This window comes from Gopherus evgoodei, chromosome 12, assembly GCF_007399415.2.
Source record: "Gopherus evgoodei ecotype Sinaloan lineage chromosome 12, rGopEvg1_v1.p, whole genome shotgun sequence".
Taxonomy (NCBI): domain Eukaryota; kingdom Metazoa; phylum Chordata; order Testudines; family Testudinidae; genus Gopherus; species Gopherus evgoodei.
The window spans coordinates 1,701,794-1,723,057 of NC_044333.1; the positions used below are offsets into that span (position 1 = coordinate 1,701,794).

At 49.0% G+C, this 21,264-nt stretch overlaps 1 protein-coding gene across 1 annotated transcript in view; it reads left to right on the forward strand.

Moving 5' to 3' along the window:
- GLG1 (golgi glycoprotein 1) overlaps nt 1-21,264 on the forward strand; it is a 181,728-nt gene that overhangs the window by 142,375 nt on the left and 18,089 nt on the right. Inside the window, exons 15-22 of the mRNA XM_030581154.1 lie at nt 217-330; nt 1,398-1,486; nt 2,395-2,512; nt 4,064-4,156; nt 4,678-4,815; nt 6,286-6,409; nt 6,792-6,934; nt 7,241-7,342. Coding sequence (XP_030437014.1) covers nt 217-330; nt 1,398-1,486; nt 2,395-2,512; nt 4,064-4,156; nt 4,678-4,815; nt 6,286-6,409; nt 6,792-6,934; nt 7,241-7,342 — 921 coding nt within the window. The remainder of the gene's footprint in view (nt 1-216; nt 331-1,397; nt 1,487-2,394; nt 2,513-4,063; nt 4,157-4,677; nt 4,816-6,285; nt 6,410-6,791; nt 6,935-7,240; nt 7,343-21,264) is intronic.

Genomic DNA, 21,264 nt, shown 5'->3' on the forward strand with positions numbered 1-21,264 from the left:
ACATGTGACTAAGTATCTACAGAGGGATTAATGTTAATTCACACAGGGTCACATAATGAGCTCAAGTTCAAAGTAGAGAACAGCGCTATTAATTTCACTGCCTTGAATTCTTATTGGTGGTCATGTCATTTGATTGGTTGATTTATAAAAAGCGAGGCGGAATGGGAATGTTTTCAAGAGGGTAACAGCATGTCCCTCCTTCCTTTCTTCCTTCAGGAGATGGCAGATAACCAGATAGACTCTGGGGACTTGATGGAATGTTTGATTCAGAACAAGCACCAGAAGGAGATGAATGAGAAGTGCGCCATTGGAGTCACTCACTTCCAGCTGGTGAGCAAATATTTGCCTCCATACACCGTATTCCTTGTAACATCTCACTTTTGTCCAGGGAGAAGTGGGTAGGAGACTTCTGATCATGCTCCTCTTCATGATCCAAGACCAGTACAGCTCTTGTGAATTCACTTCATAAGTCTGATCCCTTATTTCATGTCACTATTTATACATCTAGTCATAAACTTTCACTTTTGAATGTTAGCTCTAATTCCGTTGATGCCCCTTCCCTGTCTCTCTTCGAGGCAGGGCCCAGTGCATTCTGCAGCACAGTCGGAACAAATTCTTTGGCAATATTAAATATTAAGGCTACAATGTAGTTGCGGAATCCGTGACTCCAGCCTGCGTCAGTCAGGAGCTTCAGGCTCCCCCACCGCCTGTGGGGGCCTGGAGCTGCGGGTTACCCCTGCCACCTCTGGCGGCCCCCACAGCTCCTGGGCGGCGGGGTGGGGGACCCCTTAGAGCTCCCAGTCACGGCGGGCCCCTGGAACTGTGGATGGCGGGGGTACCCACAGCCTCTGCGCAGCTGCCCTACTTCAGGCGGTGTGGAGACCTGCTGATCCCCATTTTGTCAGGGATATTTTAAGTAAAAGAAAAATTCATGGAAGTTGTGACCTGTCTGTGACTTCCGTGGATTTTTCTTATTTGCCCATGACCTGTCCATGACTTTTACTTAAAAATATCCCTAACAAAATCTTAGCCTTTGTGATGAGTAGTCAACAGGGGCAGCTGCCCCAGGAAAGCTCGAGCCTGCCGCTGACCTTGTTAGGCAAATTATGACGTTGCTCTTCGAAGCCTGTCACTCCTTGAGACTCATTCTGTAGTGAGGATGTCTTGAGATTGTGGCTAACATTGTCTGAGGCATGGGGGTAGAGGTGAAGAGGAGAAATTGGCCAGAGGGGGCTCATGCTTCTGGCCAGTGAAATAGCATCAGGTACATAACGTATAGACTCTGTCTGAATAGAGCATGGCAATTCAGGTGCTATGGCATATGCTGTTTCAAGGAAGTCTAGTGTCTCATCTTGTTTTGATATACTCCTTTTAATGTCTGCTTCTTTTTCACTTAGGTTCAAATGAAGGATTTCAGATTCTCATACAAATTTAAAATGGCTTGCAAGGAGGATGTGCTGAAACTTTGCCCCAACATCAAAAAAAAGTATGTAGCAACTGAGTGACTAGAAGCATGTAATGAAGTCCTCTAACAACATTCTTTGCCTCTGTTGTCAGAAGTGTTAGCCTGCCCCAGTGAAAATCGCTATTTCTGTTAAGCTTTGCTTGATTGTATGCGGCAAACGTTTACGATGGAGGAGGTTCCTCTTCAGGAAAATACTACTTCTGCCTTAGTTGCAAATTTCTAATTTTGCTTTTCTCTTCAATGGCCATAAGAATAGGCAGACACCCCAGAATTTGAAAGCACTTACGTTATCCATTGTCTTGTGCTACTCCTGAGATATAGGAGAAAGTGTTGATTAACTGATGAAAGAAGCTCCACAAATTTTCAGCAGGTTTGTTCTCTTCAAAAGAAAAAAGTTTTAATGGCCTAATATGATCTACGAACAATTGATGATAAAAATGTGAATTGGAACACAAGCTCAGGCCTACTCTTGCTTTATGCAGCGTATGGTAGGTGGTGTAGTCACTCGTCCTCTAGTGCTCGTGCTTACCTTGGAGACCATACCCCTGACATTGAGAGTGAGATTTTCAAAAGCACCTACATGATTTGAGAGCACAAGTCCCAGGTTTTCAGTGGGATTTTACACAAGTCTCCCTGTGCTTGCATTTATAGTGTCCAGTACAGAACCAAGCTGCTGAGTCTGGATTTGGGATTAGAAATCCTCAAATTGTCTATTTTAATCTTCAGTCCAGTTACTCTCATCTAATTGTGCCTGGGCTAGATCAAATGCACAAGCACTTTATGCTGACGTGGCATTCCTGAGCATCCTGGGTTACTAAGTTACTTTGCTTCTTGGTGACTTGGTGTCCTAACGCTAGCCCTTTGGCCTGGTGTGCAGGGCCAAGGAATGGGTTGGCATGATAAATAGGGACCTGTTTCCTTTTCTGCAGGGTGGACGTGGTGATCTGTCTAAGCACTACGGTGCGCAATGACACACTGCAGGATGCCAGGGAGCAGCGAGTGTCTCTGAAGTGCCGCAAACAGCTGCGCGTTGAGGAGCTAGAGATGGTGAGTATGCATGAGGCTCGTGGCCATCTATTTTCCAATAATAGTTTCCTCTCTTGCATGCTTTGGAAAATGAATTAAGCTCATGAGATATATCTGCTTTCTACTGGGAGAGCTAAAAGGAACAACTTTTAAAGCAGCACATCAAAAAGCCAGTTGCCTTTCAGACTCACAGTGATGACTTAGTGTTCTGATGCCGGCTGCCTGAACATAGCTCTTAATACTCAGCAGCTGGATGGCAGTACACAACCACTGACTTCCCCTAGCCCCCATGAGGAAAGCGTGAGCCATATTTTACACATGAGGAAGTTGAGGCCCAGAGATGAAGTGACTTGTCCAAGGCCACTCAGTGAGTCAGTGGCTCAGCAAGGATTAAAACCTGTTTTTCTCTACCTCCTCTTTCTCTGACATTGGTAGTATTTACAGTAATAGAGCCACAAGACTTTTCCCCTGCGTTGTTTTGTGTAAATGGTGAAGTTCTGTCTGACCATCCCCAGCACCCTCAGAGGCAGCATGCTCAGTCTGTGGGTCGGGGGCAGTGAATGTCTTGCATCACTGAGCAGCACCTTCAATTAAAGAGCACACCAGGATGGGTTCCCGTGAGAGTTCTGGCCTTTAATCTTCAATCAGAAGGATGTTGGCGGACTTGGACCCTGGTGTGGAGGGAAAGGGAGGAATCTTCACTGGTGTGGAGGAACCCTGCATTTAGAGGGAGGTAGGAGTCCCCCCCCCACTCAGTGTTAGTTTTCTATGTGACCTCAGTGTAAATGCAAAGCAGTTGGTTCAGTACGGCAGTGTAAAATAGAGTTTCACTCTAAGGCTGTCTCTACACTGCCACTTTCAGCACTAAAACTTTAGTTGCTCCGGGCTGTGAAAAAACACCCCCCGAGCGACAGAAGTGTTAGCACTGAAAAGTGCCAGTATAGACAGTGCTGTGTGGCTCCCGGTGATAAAGATACCACCCCTCGTTCGGGGTAGTTATTTTTAATCTCCAGGAGACCTCTCCCCGGCGATAAAGCATGACTCCACTGCCCATGTCACGGCACTGCCATGGCTGCATTGTGATGTGGACAGTTGTAGACATACCCTAAAACCTACAGCCAGCTCTAAGACATGACCATGTCTTGATCTGCTACATGGATTTGCAAAACTGATTATTCACTGGCTTTTACCACTTGCCCTGACCAGGATAATTCGGACATAAGATCAGGTAAGCATGAAAATGAAGCTGGTGAATATACATACGTGACAGATGTCTGTGACCGGAACAAGAGAGCCAGATATTATCAGTCCTGCAAGGAAAGGTGGCCAGTGAAAAGTACTCAGAGTGGGATATGCATCCAAGATAGTACCTAGACATGTGACAACTCAGTGACCTTTTCAGCACTGATCATTCTTACCCACTGGATCCGCACTGAAGACTTCTCTTTTGTGATACTTCAGTGCCTCCTTTGTCTGCTGTTGTGAATATGCTGTAGTTCCTGGATAAAACACTAATTGACTTTTTGCTTGAGTCAGTAACTGCTTGTTTTCCTGGGTCTACTTATCTTATAGACGGAGGATATTCGACTGGAACCAGAGCTGTATGAGGCTTGTAAGAGTGACATCAAGAACAATTGCCCGAATGTGCCCTATGGCAATGCACAGGTGATGGGCCTTTTAACTATTTCCATGTCAGTTTTTCACTGCACATAGCCTGGTTTTGAAGAACGTCCTTTTCTTACCAAGCACGCAGCATTAGACTTGCATTTTGGAGTATTTTCCAACTTTTGTGAAGATTGGAGCATTTCAGTGTCCAGCTCTTTCTGCATAACATCAGAGCACAATGTGGCAGTTGGTTTATCCCTATGTACTAAGGCAAAGTTAGCAATTTGTAAATTTAGTTGAATAGGAAGGTGTCATGACCATCTTATTAAAACTAACAATTGGCTAGCTGAATACAATCTGCCCTGCAGTACAACATGAGTGAGAGATTGATTTATTTATATTGATTTATTTATATAGGGGGAGTTAAATTCCAGCCTCTGATGCCTAGGATTTAACAAGTGCAGATACTTGAAAATGAGCCCACAGGGGAACACCAAAAGTATTTCTTGACAAAGTATAAAGGGGAGGATTTTCCCCACCGGTGTGCCTTTCTCAACTGTTGTCATACTGTCTTGCTGCAGATTATTGAGTGTTTGAAGGAAAACAAGAAGCGTTTGAGCAACCGGTGTCATCAGAAAGTGTTTAAACTGCAGGAGAATGAGATGATGGATCCAGAACTAGACTACACACTCATGAGGGTCTGCAAGCAAATGATCAAGGTAATAGTCACATGCTGACCAGTGAGAGGATAGATTTGAGACCACAGGGAAAGTTAACTCACCTAGAACTCTCAGGATATTCATGCTTGACACAAGGCAGGGGGAAAAGATTGGTTTTATTTAAAAAAAAAACCAAAAAAAAAAACCCCACAAGTTCTGTATTCTCTACAATGACTTCTTGCCAGAATGGCTGCTTCAGACCATGCTGCTTTTTACACAATATAATTAGGTCCTTTTTTGACTTATAACCTTGAATCAACATGAAAGAGGAGATCACTGAAAGAACACTCAACTGCAGTCCCTGCCCCCAAATGCCATTGTGTCCTGTGATCAAGGTAGGCTGGGGTACAAGCAAATCTGTTGCCTGGAGTATCAGCTGGTGTTGGAGGAGAAAGAGAATTGACGTGCTTGAGTTTTTGATAGAACTTGGATCTAGTCTAGTCTGCTGCTGCACTGGATCCCTTTCTATCCAAGGAAAAAAAGTTGTCAAGAATGCAGATTGATGTAACTCTTTCAGGTCACTGCTAATACAGCCTTTTGTCAAGTGACAGATAAGGCATAATCATACAGCTGCTCTGGCCACTCGCAAGATTAAACCACCCTCAAGCTCAGAATGCTGACACCTCCTAGTCAGGAGACAACATTAAACACTAATAAACACTTTACTTCATAGCTGGAGGAGCACCAAGACATTGCGTTAACATGGAGAGTTAATAAAACAGTAACCGGGCTCCATTAATGTCTGACTGTAGGGCTGGTAATGGACCCAGGCTTTTAAAAAAAAAAATCTGTAGCATAATCAAGGCTGGTGGAAGGTTACCACAGCATGGAAGCCTCAACTACTGCTCCTCGAACTAGAGGCCCTGCAAGAGTAGGATCCACCAGAGCAGTGGTTAGTCTGTAGAGTGCTGGTCAATCCATTGATCTAGATGGACGATTTTATTATCTCTGTGCACTACGTTCAGCTCTCCAGTGCTCCATAAATTGCACTGAGCACTGCCTCAGTGTTCTGGGGTCCTGCACAGCACCTGTTGCACAGGGCAGTGACTTGAAGGTGCGATCATCAGCTTCAGTTTATTCCTGTTTCTGGAGCAAACAGGGACAAAGAAGAAGATGGGTATGAGATCCAGACAGACATAATGGAAGTTTTGCACCAAAACGTGGAATGAGAAAACTATGAATGGGGAAGCAAAGGGGCATCTGGCTTTGCTTGGTGTTACTGACAGAGAGCAGTAAGCTGCCGCCTGGGACCTCAGTTGCTAGCAACTGCTCAGACCATGCTGCATAAATCCGTATTCTCCTCCCTTCTCTCCCCTGCCAAAGCAGAGGGTGAGAGGAATTGTTGTTAGTGATGGGTATTGGGGAGGGAGTCAGGCATGGTCCCTCTTGGGCTTGGGCAGGTGACTGTTTAGTCTCTCTTGTGAATGCATGACGTTTCATATGCTATAAAACCTGGGTTTCTCTTTGCAGAGATTCTGTGCTGAAGCAGATTCGAAGAACATGTTGCAGTGTCTGAAACAGAATAAGAACAATGAGGTGATGGACCCTAAATGTAAACAAATGATCACCAAGCGACAGATCACACAGAACACAGGTACCGTAGCCTCCACTTCTCCTTTTTATCCAGGGGAAGGAGCTAGTTACCTGCCTGGGTTGAGGAGTGATCTGCTCAGCCTTAACTGCAGATACCTTCCCTTCATTTAATTCCCGTTCACCTAGTCTAAGAGCAAACAGTCTCTCCACCCTAGTTACTGAGTGTCATGTGATTATTGGTTTCACTTGTTACTTCGTTGTCAATTTCTACAAAGTACAAAGTGACAATTTAGCTCTTTCAAACTGCTGAAAGACACTGTCATCCAGAAGGAATTCCTACTGCAGATCCTCTTTGGAGCTCTGTCAGTTTGTTGTTACATCTTTTGTTCCAATAGTGTGAAAATTCTAATGTGGTTCCTTTCCCTCTTTCCTCTCTTGGTTAGATTATCGCTTGAATCCAGTGCTCAGAAAGGCCTGCAAACAAGACATCCCCAAATTTTGCCAAAATATTCTGAGTACGGCTAAGGATGATGCAGAGTTGGAGGGGCAGGTCGTCTCCTGCCTCAAGTTGAAATATGCAGACCAGGTGAGTGGGGAAGGTAAATATGTAACTATGATCTGCATAGAAATGTGCGCAGTAACTCTGATTGACCCTCCATCCTAGTAAATTAGGCTGTCTTGCAGTGTGTATGTACGTAATCTTGTGCTACGTATGGATAAGAGTCCAAGTGCTTTGCACTCACAATTTAACCATCATTACCTCTTAGCAGTCACTATAGAATAAACATATTAAATTCATTTAACCCTGTTATTCAAGGTGCCAGGACAGCTGACTAGCAAAAATCAAACTCATTATTTGGTTGGCTAATTGCTATCTTCCTCCTCTCGATAGCGTCTGTCTCCAGACTGCGAGGATCAGATCCGAGTGATAATCCAGGAATCTGCTCTTGATTACCGGCTAGATCCCCAGCTGCAAATGCACTGTTCTGATGAGGTAGGAGACATGACCACTATACCCCTTAGTTTAGCTGAAAGCTCTCCTCAGCCGCTTCACACTCAGTCTCACCTCTTTTTAACAAAATGAACCCTTTTGACAAGGGAGCTTAACTACTCAGAGCTAGTTCCAGGCTCTCTGTCTGCAACTTGTGCCTAGCACAAAATAATGGTATTCTTCTGCACAATCAGTATTTCTAAGTCAGCCTTTGCCTCTGGCATGCACATTGACACTGATACACTCATCATCGTCACTTGTGAAAAGCAGACAAGTTAATGTGTCCTTTTGAGTTTCCCATCAATCATGAGTGAACCATAGTAGCTGAAATCTGCTTTGTTTTTTCCATATCAGTTTAAGCAATGACTCATGAATGACATATTTCATGCCAGAGCTGTGTTTGTGCCAATTTTCTTCACCCTGCTCATGCCATTCAGACCTGGGTATCTCAGAGCAACAGGAGTAGGCATTGGGGTCAGTAGGGTCGTGGGAGGTGGCACTGCTGGCAAGGTGGAGGGAGAGAAGGAGAGACAGAAATTGAGTAAGCTAGTCTTTAGATGTTTTAAAGGATGAGTATGTATGTCCTCGGAGATTTTGAGGGTTAAATTGTACAGCACCTCCTGCTATCTTAGCTTTTGGTAGCGTCCATATGAAGGCTAAAGCTGTTGCAACCCACAGTCCCATGTTGAATATGGAGTCTGCTCAGAATATCATGGCATTTTAAACCTTCAGCCAGACTGCTCCTGTAATCTGCCACAGACATAGCACATAGGGTGACCGGTGGCCAGTCAAAAAGGGACCCTGGTGATTCCAGTCAGCACTGTTGACCGGGCCATTAAAAGTCCTGTCGGCGGTGCTGCAGCGCTAAGGCAGGCTGGTCTCTACCTGTCCTGGCTCCACACTGCAGCCCAGAAGCGGCTAGCAGATCCGGCTTCTACGTGGGGGGAGAGGGCCACAGGGCTCCACACATTGCCCCCACCCCAAGCACCAGCTCCACACTCCAACTAGCTGGGAACCACGGTCAATGGGAGTTGCGGGGGCAGTGCCTGAGGACAAGAGCAGCATGCAGAGCTGCCTTCCATGCCTCTGCCTAGGAGCCGGACCTGCTGGCCACTTCCGGGGCACAATACAGAGTCAGGACAGGCAAGAAGTCTGCCTTAGCCCCACTGCGCCACTGACCGGGAGCTACCTAACGTAAGCCTGTGCCCAGCCCTGAGCGCCCCCCCTCCACCACCAGGAACCCCCTCCTGCAGCCTAAACCCCTCATCCTCAGTACCACCCCAGAGCCTACACTCCTAGCCAGAACCCACACCTCTACCCCACCGCAGAGCCTCCTGCCATACCTCGAACCCCTCCTCCCCAGCCTGGAGCCCCCTCCTGCACCCTGAACCCCTCATCCTCGGCTCCAGACAGAGCCCTCACCCCCTCCCGCACCCCTGCCACCCAGCCCAGTGAAAGTGAGTGAGAGTGGGGGAGAGTGAGCCACCTAGGGAGGGGGAATGTAGTGAGTGCGGGGAGGGGGCAGGACCTTGGGGCAGGGCTAGGGTGTTCGGTTTTATGTGATTAGGAAGTTGGCAACCCTAATAGCACAACAGGTAGAGGTCACTTTTAATCCGTTCACTGACCTCTTCTTGACGTACAGGACATGTTGAGTACATTCCAAGCAGGCCATCTTTGTATCAGCTCGTAAGGTAAGCCTGCCTCAGTGAGCGAGATAAAAAGAATTACTGGAACTGCCAGGCTCTTTGAGCCATAGTTACTAGAAGGGTATTTTCTCTCTGTAAAGAGTAAGCAAGTAAGCTGTGATTGCCACAGTTGTCTTCAAATGAAGATAATGTTTTTATAAGATTACGAGTTTCCTAAATTTGGGCCCATTTTTTGTTGAAAGTTTTGTGGTGCATGTTCAGATTAGCTGTCATTCTTTCCATCTGTAGCCTCTTACTTTAGAAATTTGTTTTTCTTGGATAATTCTCTCCAAGTGAGGCCCCTGTGTGTATTCCACTTGAGATATGCATCTTTCTGAGACTGGATGATAATTGTTAGCAGTGTCTGGTGGTCCGTTCCTGTGTCCTACACCTTCCCATGTTCCCTTCCAAGGAGATAAGTGCCGGGGCGGACTGCCTTTCCACTTCCTTTCTATCACCTGTGCTCTGAGACAGAACTGCTCTAATGTCCCCAGCGTTACTTAGCTGTTTTTCTTAGCTGTAAATAGTTTTTCTTTACTAAGTTAGTTTTTGATAAGCTCTGTAAAGAACTTTGGGGTTCTCCCACCCCATTTATATTATGTCCAAGGCCCCAGGTTTTAAGAAATGTTTGGTCTGTCTCTGGGCCTTTCCAGTCAGCAACAGCCATAACACCTGCTTGTATTGCCTTGGGAAACTTCTATCCCCTCCAAGTGTAGCGTCCCTGTACCCAGGAGGTTTACTGTTGGTCTCCATTCAGCCCTTTCATAGTGTCAAGGAGGTTCATGAAGGTGTTAGTGGTAGCGGGGACGCATCTGTTGTCAGGGCAAGTCATTGCTCCCATACTTGGAGGCTGATTGTCCTCACAGAAATCATGCTAGGAACTACAACGGGGTGGGCGAACTTTTTGGTCCAAGAGCCACATCTGAGTGGGGAAATTGTATGCAGGGCTGGGGCGGGGGGTTGGGGTGCGGGAGGGAGGGAGTGTGGGGTGTGGGGAGGGGTGGTGTGCAGGAAGGGGCTCAGGACAAGCGATTGGGGCAGAGGAGGGGTACGGGATGTATGAGGGGGCTCAGGGCAAGGAGTTGGGGGGCGGGGTACAGGAGGGGTTCGGGCCCTGACCCGGCACCGCTTACCTAAAGCAGTCCCAGGGTGGCAGCAGTGTGCACTGGGGCCAGGGCAGGCTTCCAGCCTGCCTGCCCTGTCTCCGGCCCCCACGCCGCTCCAAGAAATGCTGCGGCCCCTAGGGGCTGGGGGGGGTGGTGGGCTCCGCGCACGCTGCCCTTGCCACGCCTCCAGAATCTCCCATTGGCCACGATTCCTCATTCCCAATAGAAGCTGCAAGGTACGGTGCCTGGAGCCAAGAGCATTCTAGGATGGAGGCTCGCCGACCTCATCAAGAGAGCTTTAAACTAGGAAGTTGGGGGAGATGGTTGGGAGATGTTCGGGAGATCTCCACGCCGGAATATAACCTGGAGAGGAAAGTAAACAAAGTGAGAGGGGATACCCTTGCGGTCTCAAGATTTGATCCAAGGAGGAATAGTGGAGTAGAAACCAGAGTAACGGGTGATGCTGGTGGTAAAAGGTCTCTGCACGACGGGGGAAAGAATGTCACTGACGCCAAACGCCGAAAATTAAAAGGTCTGTACACTAATGCGAGGAACCTAGGTAACAAGATGGAGGAACTGGAGTTACTGGTGCAGGAAGTGAAACTGGATATTATAGGGATAACTGAAACCTGGTGGAATAGTACTCATGACTGGAGCACGGGTATTGAAGGCTATGTGCTGTTTAGAAAAGACAGGAAGAAAGGCAAAGGTGGTGGAGTAGCCTTGTACATCAATGATGAAATTAACTGTAGCGAAATAAGAAGCGATGGAATGGATAAGACAGAGTCTGTCTGGGCAAAAATCACACTGGGTAAAAAAGCAACTAGAGCTTCCCCTGAGATAGTGCTTGGGGTGTGCTACAGACCGCCGGGATCTGATTGGGATATGGATAGAGACCTCTTTAATGTCTTTAATGAAGTAAACACAAAGGGGAAATGTGTGATTATGGGGGACTTCAACTTCCCGGATATAGACTGGAGGACGAGTACTTGCAAGAATAATAGGGGTCAGATTTTTCTGGATGTGATAGCGGATGGATTTCTTCATCAAGTAGTTGAAGTACCTACGAGAGGAGATGCCATTTTAGATTTGGTGTTGGTGAGCAGTGAGGAACTCGTAGAAGAAATGGTGGTAGGGGACAACCTTGGTTCGAGTGATCATGAGCTGATTCAGTTCAAACTAGATGGAAGGATAAACAAATGTAGATCTGGGATTAGGGTTTTTGACTTCTCGAGGGCTAATTTTAAAGAGTTAAGGAAATTAGTTAGGGAAGTGGATTGGACGGAGGAATTAGTGGATTTAAATGCGGAGGAGGCCTGGAATTACTTTAAGTCACAGCTGCGGAGACTGTCGGAAGCCTGCATCCCGAGAAAGGGGAAAAAAACCATGGGCAGGAGTTGTAGGCCAAACTGGATGAGCAAGCAACTCAGAGAGGGGATTAGACAAAAGCAGAAAGCTTACAAGGAGTGGAAGAAAGGCAGGATCAGTAAGGAAAGCTACCTTGGTGAGGTCAGAACATGTAGGGATAAAGTGAGGAAGGCTAAAAGCCACATTGAACTGGACCTTGCAAAGGGAATCAAAACCAATAGTAAAAGGTTCTACAGCCACATAAATAAGAAGAAAACAAAGAAAGAAGAAGTGGGGCCGCTATACACTGAGGATGGAATGGAGGTTAAGGATAACCTAGGCAGGGCCCAACATCTAAACAAGTACATTGCCTCAGTTTTTAATAAGACTAGTGAGGAACCTTGCGATGATGGAGGGATGATAAACGGGAATGTGGATATGGAAGTGGATATTACCGCAACTAAGGTAGAGGCCGTACTTGAACAGCTCGATGGGACGAAGTCGGAGGGCCCGGACAATCTCCATCCGAGGATATTAAAGGAACTGGCGCGTGAAATTGCAAGCCCGTTAGCAAGAATTTTTAAGCAATCGATAAACTCGGGGGTTGTGCCGTATGACTGGAAGATTGCTAATGTAGTTCCTATTTTTAAGAAAGGGAATAAAAGTGATCCGGGTAATTATAGGCCTGTTAGCTTGACGTCTGTAGTATGTAAGGTCTTGGAAAAAATTTTAAGGGAGAGAGTAGTTAAGGACATAGAGGTCAATGGTAATTGGGATGAATTGCAACACGGATTTAGTAAAGGTAGATCGTGTCAAACCAATCTGATCTCCTTCTTTGAGAAGATGACGGATTACTTAGATAAAGGAAATGCGGTAGATATAATTTACCTAGATTTCAGTAAGGCGTTCGACACGGTTCCGCACGGGGAACTGTTAGTCAAATTGGAAAAGATGGGAATGAATATGAAAGTTGTAAGGTGGATAAGGAACTGGTTAAAGGGGAGACTCCAGAGGGTCGTATTGCAAGGTGAACTGTCAGGCTGGAAGGAGGTCACTAGTGGAGTCCCTCAAGGATCGGTTTTGGGACCGATCTTATTTAACCTTTTTATTACTGACCTTGGCACAAAGAGCGGGAATGTGCTAATAAAGTTTGCGGATGACACGAAGCTGGGGGGCATTGCTAACACGGAGAAGGACAGGGATACTATTCAGGAAGATCTGAACCACCTTGTAAACTGGAGTAATAGAAATAGGATGAAATACAATAGTGAAAAGTGCAAGGTTATGCATTTAGGAATTAATAAGAATTTTGGATATACGTTGGGGGCGCATCAGTTGGAAGCGACGGAGGAGGAGAAGGACCTTGGGGTATTGGTTGATAACAGGATGACTATGAGTCGCCAATGTGATACGGCTGTTAAAAAAGCAAATGCAATTTTGGGATGCATCAGGCGGGGTATTTCCTGCAAGGATAAGGAGGTGTTAGTACCGTTATACAAGGTGTTGGTGAGACCCCATCTGGAATACTGTGTGCAGTTCTGGTGTCCCATGTTCAAGAAGGATGAATTCAAACTGGAACAGGTTCAGAGACGGGCTACAAGGATGATCCAAGGAATGGAAAAACTGCCTTATGAAAGGAGACTCAAAGAGCTTGGCTTGTTTAGCCTGGCCAAAAGAAGGCTGCGGGGGGATATGCTTGCTCTATATAAATATATCAGGGGGGTTAACGTTAGGGAGGGAGAGGAATTATTTAAGTTTAGTACTAATGTAGGCACGAGGACGAATGGGTATAAACTGGATATTAGGAAGTTTAGACTTGAAATTAGACGAAGGTTTCTAACCATTAGGGGAGTGAAGTTCTGGAACAGCCTTCCGAGGGAAGTAGTGGGGGCAAAAGACTTTCCTGGCTTTAAGACAAAGCTTGATAAGTATATGGAGGGGATGTTATGATAGGATCATTAATTTGGGCAATTGATCTTGGATTACCACCAGATAGGTCTGCTCAATGGTCTGCGGGGAGATGTTGGATGGAATGGGAACTGAGTTACTGCAGAGAATTCCTTCTTGGGTGCTGGCTGGTGACTCTTGCCCACATGCTCAGGGTTTAGCTGATCGCCATATTTGGGGTCGGGAAGGAATTTTCCTCCAGGGCAGATTGGCAGGGGCCCTGGAGGTTTTTCGCCTTCCCCTGCAGCGTGGGGCACAGGTCGCTTGCTGGTGGTTTCTCTGCAGCTTGAGGTCTTCAAACCAATTTTGAGGATTTCAATAACTCGGTCCTGGGATAGGGGTTGTTATAAAATTGGATGGGTGGGGTTCTGTGGCCTGCCTTGTGCAGGAGGTCAGACTAGATGATCAGATTGGTCCCTTCTGACCTATGAGTCTAAGAGCAACACACATGGAGCCCTCTGCCCCACCGCCCGGGGGCTACTTCGGAGAGCAGTGTGGGGCTCGTAGCGCCATGGGGGGCAATCCCGCAGGTCAAATCCAAAGCCTGAAGGGGCCAAATCCGGCCCACGGGCCGTAGTTTGCCCACCCTTGCTCTACAAGGAAGTGCTACACAGCAAAATGGAAGAGATTTTCCAGATGGTGCCAATGTCATCAGGTATCCCTGGAGAGTTCCCAAATCCTCCTTTTATTGGGCTATTTTCCCTCCCTGGGGATATCAAGATTATTGCCAGCTCCTTAAGGGTACACTTAGCAGCTGTTAGTGCCTTTCACCCCTGGATGGACGACTGTACCATCTTTGCCCATCCAGTCCCAGGGTGAGGTGTTTCTCTGGTGCTGAAACCATCCCCAGCATAAGACCTCAGTTTAGTCCTATCTAAATCCTCAGTTGAGCCTGTAGCCTCATGTTCTTCAGCCATTTACCCATGCAAGTTGTCCTTGTTGCCATTACCTCGGCAGGGAGTGGGAGAACTGGCAGCCCTACACAGCCCTACTCTCCCTACACAGTCTTCCATAGGGTGCAGTCTCAAGAGCCCTAATTTTGTTCCCCTAAACTTTGTCGCCTTCACTGAACGGAAGAGAGGAGAATCTGTCTCCTCGCAGAGACTTTCTAAATGGATTTTGGGCTGCACCCGTTCGGCTTGTGCACAGCCCGACGTGTCTTTGCCAAGTTCATGGCGGTTATGGCAGCTGTTCTTCACTGACACCACGTGCACGTCTTCCCGTATCTTGACAACTGGCTTATACGGGGCCGATCTCACCAACAAGTCCGGTCTCAAGTACAACTGGCCATGGACACGTTCATTTGCTTGGGCATCATGGAGAATGCCAGCAAATCTGTCCTCTCCCCTACTCAAGCAATAGAGTTCATCGGAGCAGTCCTGGACACAACCCAAGGAAGAGCTTTCCTCCCGGAGGCCTGGCGCCTGGCTATAGCAAGCATAATTACCAGCCTCTCCAAGTTTCCCACCACAACAGCAAGGCAGCGTCTCAGGTTGCTGGGTCACATGGCATCCTGTACCTATGTGGTTCAACACACCAGGCTAAGACTCAGGCCTCTACAGATATGATTGGCATCAGCTCATCGTCTGGGCCGCGACAGTCTAGATATGGTGCTCACGGTCCTTGAGCGCACACTCAATTCCCCATGCTGGTGGCTGGATCCCCGCATGATGGGTGCCGGGGTCCCGTTCCATCCCCCTCAAACCACCCTGACCCTGGTTATAGATGCATCTGCCCTGAGATGGAGGGCCCACCTTGGGAGCCTGACAACGCAGGGCTTATGGCACAAAAGCGACCTGTCATTACACATCAATATCAAAGAGCTCAGGGCGATTCGCCTTGTGTGCCAAGCATTCCTTCCCCACTTACAAGGGCACTGTGTAGCAGTCCTAACGGACAACACCATGGCCATGTTCTATCTGAACAAACAGGGCGCTGCCTGGTCATTGCCACTCTGCCAAGAAGCCCTCCTTCTGTGGGAATTCTGGTTAGCCTACTCCATCACGCTTCAAGCCTCGTACCTGCCAGGTGTCCAGAACGTACTGGCGGACAGCATGAGCAGGTGTTTTCTCACCCATGAATGGTCGATCCGCTCAGACATCTTTCACCCTGTTTTTCGCATCTGGGGGTTTCCCCGAGTCAACTTGCTCGCTTCATGGACCAACAAGAAGTGCCCAGCCTTCTGTTCCTTCTGCCTGGTCGGTCTCGGAGAGGCAGGTGCTCCTGGAAAGTCGTAAGCCATCAACTAGGCTTACCTACGAGGCTAAGTGGAAGAAGTTTTCCGGATGGTGCACTCAGCAGTAAGTGTTCCCGCTCCAGGCTTCAATCCTATGCATCTTGGACCACCTGATTGTTCTTGAAGGACCAGCCCCTAGCCTTTGGGTCCCTTAAGGTTCACCTCATGGCCATCTCTGCGTTCCACTCAGGCACGACTAGGCACTCAGTGTTTGCACACTCGGTCATACAGCGTTTCCTCAAAGGCTTGGAGAAAATCCATCCTCCAACGAAGCCGCCCATGCCTGCATGGGACCTTAACATAGTCCTCTCCTGCCTTATGGGCCCTCGTTTTGAGCTGCTGGCCTCCTGCTCACTCCTCTATCTCTCTTGGAAGGTCTCCTTACTAGTGGCCATCGCTTCCGCCCGTCGGGTGTCCGAACTACGGGCTCTCACGTGTGAACCGCCCTATACCATTTTTCATAAAGGTAAAGTTCAACTGAGACCTCACGCAGCTTTTCTGCCAAAAGTGGTGTCTCGTTTCCATGTGAGTCAGGACATCTTCCTGCCAGTTTTCTACCGAAAACCGCATGCTGACCTTCGGGAACAGCGCCTCCATTCTCTGGACATTAGAAAGGCGCTCACCTTCCATATAGACCAAACAAAGCCCTTCTGTAAAACAACCCAGTTATTTGTCACCATTACGGAGCGGATGAAAGGCACTCCGGTTTCCTCTCAGCGAATATCTTTGTGGATCACCAGGTGTATTCGTACTTGCTGCAACTTGGCAAACGTCCCGCCATCTGCTGTCATGGCTCAGTCCACGAGAGCTCCGGCATTGTCAGCAGCCTTTCTGGCACACCTTCCTCTCCAGGAAATCTGCAGGGCTGCCATGTGGGCCTCAGTGCACACCTTCAGGTCCCATTCCATCGTTCAGCACTCTCGGGACGATGCGGCTTTGGCAGAGCTATTCTTCAATCTGCAGTTCCTTGACTCCAACCCCACCTCCGAGGTAAGGCTTGGGAGTTACCTAACTGGAATTGATATGAGCAATCACTCAAAGAAGAAAAAATGGTTATTTACCTTTCTGTAACTATTCTTCGAGATGTGTTGCTCCTATCTATTCCATCCCCCCACCTTCCCCTCTGTCGGAGTAGCTGGCAAGAAGGAACTGAAGTGGGGTCAGGCTGGCAGGGTCTTACATAGAACGCCGTATCAGCGCCACTCCAGGGGGCTTCCCAGGCATCCCGACGGATAGCTGCTATGGAAAAAGCTTCCGACTTCCATGCAGGCAGCCCATGCGCACACCTATCTGGAATAGATATGAGCAACACATCTCGAAGAACAAGTTACAGAAGATAAGTAACCGTTTTTTCTTAAAGGTATGTGGTCACTCTCTATAGTCCACCACCCACCCTTCTTCTCGTCTGCTTTGGATTCTTATCCGAAGGGTATTCGTTGTAGAGGAGTAAGTGAAGTAACTTATGCCCTTGGCTGAGAGCATGAGGAGGGGCAGGGCACAGGCCAGAGGATACTGTTAACAAAAAATCTTTTGGTCTCAGGTGCATGGAGCACACAGGGAAGGTGCAACCATTTGGGCGGACTAGGCGGTTACCTAGGGCGCCGAGATTTGGGGGCACCAAAAAGCGCACCCCAAAATTTTTTTTAATGGTTGAGCAGCCACTGCTGCTGGGACAGAGAGGGAGTCTGAGCTGCCGGCGGCAGCCCGCAGTCCAGGGTGTCCCCTGGGTCAGGGCACCACCGCGGCAGCCCGCAGTCCAGGGGCCCACTGGGTCAGGGCGCCGCCGGAGGGGGCGGCAGGCAGCTCCTGTGGAGCTGCCAAAGTGGTGCCTGCGGGCGGTCCAGTGGTCCGCGGTTGGGTGGAGCTGCCGCAGTCGTGTCTGCGGACAGTCGGCTGCTCGCATGGCTCTGGTGGACCTCCCACACGCACCACTGTGGCAGCTCCACCGGAGCCGCGGGACCAGCGCGCGGGGCGGCAAAATTGACGTCCGCCTAGGGCGCTCAAACCCGTAGCGCCGGTCCTGGGAGCACATGCATACACATGGTGAAATTACACATAGAGAAAACACATCTCAAAGCTTTACTGTACGAGGGAATAACTTTGTTTTTATGAAGTCATCTGCGTACAATACATTTGGACAAGAGCACTCATTTCTTAGTGTACCACAAAATCAAAGTCCGTTTCTCCATGGATTGCAAACCTAGCAAGCATATCTTTAAGAAGATACATCTTTGCTGGTTTCTTTAAACAAGAATGAATTAACCAAAAGTTCTGTTTCAGGACATGCTGCAGATATTTCTCTCTCAGCCTTCTCCAGCAGGTCCAGCAAAATCTGACAATAGGGTTTGCCCTTAAATGCAGCTGTATTACTGGATCTGCAGCAAACAAGAAAATTGTCTGGGTAAACATTGTTAGGCTGCCATAAGCTGTTAAGAAATATCATGCTCTCCAGACATGTATACACATCCTTTAGCAAAGGCTACTCTGTGGCTTTGGGATAAAACAGCAGATAAGTTTCCACTCCCCCACCAGTGACACCCATTGCAAATTATCCATATCAGAATTCAAATTACAAACCAAAGGCTTTAAAGATTGGGAGAACCATGGAATGCATACAGTTGGCCAGCTATTCATTGAAGGAACATTTCTAACTTACTTAAAGATCAAAACTAACTTCAAGAATATAAGAATGGCCATACTGGGTCCGACCAAAGGTCCATCCAGCCCAGTATCCTGTCTGCCAACAGTGACCAAAGCGAGGTGCCTCAGAGGGAGTGAACCTGTCATGTCGTCCACACCAGCCTCTGACAAACAGAGGCTAGGGACACCATTCCTTACCCATCTTGGCTAATAGCCATTAATGGACTTAACCTCCGTGAATTTAACAGGCTTTAAAAGAGAACTGGATATAGTCCAGCCTTCACAACCTCCTCAGGCAAGGAGTTCCACAGGTTGACTGTGCGCTGTGTGAAGAAGAACTTCCTTTTATTTGTTTTAAACCTGCTGCCTATTAATTTCATTTCGTCCCCCCTAGTTCTTCTTCGAGTGATTGCTCATGTGTATTCCACAGTAGGTGGGCATGCTCATCACGTGCACCAGTGCCAAAAGTTTTTCCCTTACAGTACCCATACTAGGGGAGTGCCGCTTGTATATTGCACTTAAGGGGAGCCACGCGCTCCCCCCACCCTCAGTTCCTTCTTGCCGCCAGTGAAGGTAGTTGGAACTTTGTGCTCCAGCTCTGCTCTTCTCGACCTTAGTGGTAGCATTCGTGGATTGTTTCTTCAGTTGTTAGAGTGGGCTCAGGGACCCTCGATGCCACCTGCCAGCAAGTGTAGGCACCGAGAGAGGCACTGGGAACACTCCCCTTCGCAATGCAACTGCTGCAGCTGCTCTCGACGGGATAGACGTCTTTCCCGTTCCACTTCCCGCTCACCTAGACTTCGCACTTGAGACCCCCTGCGATGCCTCGGCACAAGGGCACCGGACCTCCTGACGCCATCACAAGTACCGAAGCAGCACTTCAGGCGGGTAAAGTTCCTTGATGTCGAGGTCCAGGTCCCGAGGGACGCAGCATCTCAGGCACCACCACGCCTACTGCTCTCGTGAGACAATGCACTTGATGGGGACCTCGGCCTCGGCACCTAGCCACCCGTCCTCGGTCTGCACTGCTCAACTGGGACAGATAGCGCCACCAGGCTCCCAGCTGGGTCAGTGGCAAGGTGCCCTGTGGCAAGGGCAGTGGTGCCAATGGACTCCGTGGCCACCGATGCCTGCCCAGACAGGGGCCCACTCAGTTGCCGGAGCGTCTCAGGCTCCATTGGCCTCGTCCGGCTGCCTAAGAGACAATTCTGTGGACCACAAGTCAGCGGATCTGCGCCTGGACTCGACCCCTTGGTACCGACCGAGGCCTTCGGTTCCGTGCGGGCCCGCTCCCTGGCACCGGAAAACACCCATAACGGCACCTCCACCTTCAGTCCCACAGGAGGACTTCAAGGAACACCAAGACCTGCTAAAGCGGGTGGCATCCAGCCTTCAGCTTCAGGCTGAGGAGATGGAGGGCCCATCCTATTCCCTCTTCAACGTGTTGTCTCCCTCGGCACCAGGCCGCATGACTCTGCCCCTGCACCTAGACAGGTTTGAGGCACTGAGAGATCTCATCACCTCGGTCACGGCCTTCCCAGTGACAACAGCAAGAGTGTGCCTTTGAATTCTGGGCCACATGACAACATGTACGTACGTGGTCCACTATGCCAGACTCCGAATGAGGCCCCTCCAATTCTGGCTAGCCTCCCAATTTTCTCAGGCCCGGGACAGGCTGGACAAGGTTCTCACGGTTCCACTCCCCAGTACTGGCTTCCGTTCTGTGATGATCTTGCCCAAGCAATATGCTGCAAGGAGTTCCCTTTCAGGATGCCAGCCCATCTGTAAACCTGGTGACCAGTGCATTGGACTTGGGTTGTGGATCCCACACAGGGAACACGCAGACTCAAGAGACGTGGTCAGTCCCGGACCTGTACCTCCACATAAATGTCAAAGAGCTCAGAACAATGCGGTTGGCGTGCATGGGCTTCCACACGCACCTTCACGGCAAGGTGGTCAGAGTCCTCACAGACAACACTGCCGCCATGTACTATATCAACAGGCAAGGCGGCACTCACTCCCTGACCCTCTGCTGGGAAGTCCTGAGCCTATGGGAGTTCTGTATAGCCCACAAAATCTCCCTGAGGGCCGCACACCTCCGGGGTGTCCACAATACGATGGTGGATCGCCTCAGCAGGATTTTCTCCCCTCAATACGAGTGGTCGCTCCACTCGGAGGTCACTCGCTGGCTCTTCTGAGAGTGGGGAGTTCCCCAGGTCGACCTCTTTGCAACCCACCAGAACTGGCATTCCCCTCAGTTCTGCTCTGGAGGAGTGGTAGGGAGGGGCGTGGTCTCCGATGCGTTCCTCCTATGGTGGTCAGGCGAGCTCCTTTATGCTTTCCCACCATTTTCCCTCATAGACAAGGTCCTGCAAAAGATAAAAGCAGACAAGGTGAGAGTCATTCTCATAGCACCAGCATGGGCCCGCCTACACTGGTATGGGACCCTCCTTCGCCTCTTGGCAGCCCCCCCGAGGACACTGCCGCTTTGCCCGGACTGCCTCTCCCAGGATGGGGGCCGCCTCCTCCATCCCAACCTAGCCGCACTCCATCTGACAGCGTGGTTGCTCCGTGGCTAGATGAGGAGGAGGGCAGGTGTTCGGAGCAGGTAAAGCAGGTCCTCCTGGAAAGCAGGAAGCCGTCCATATGCTGGACGTATGTGGCGAAGTGGTCCAGGTTCTCCAAGTGGGTGAATGAGCGGGGAATTTCCCCCTCCTCTGCACTTCTCCAGCTCATTCTGGACTACTTCGTGTCTCTTAGGGCCCAAGGACTGGCACCCACCTCGGTCAGGGTACACCTGGCGACCATATCAGCCTTCTACCCGCTTGTGCAAGGGCGCTCGGTCTTCTCCCACTCTATGACCTCCTATTTCCTGAAGGGCCTCGACTGTTCGGTTCCATATGCTAGACCCCCCCATGCCACAATGGGACCTAAACCTGGTTTTGTCCCGACTCACAGGGCCTC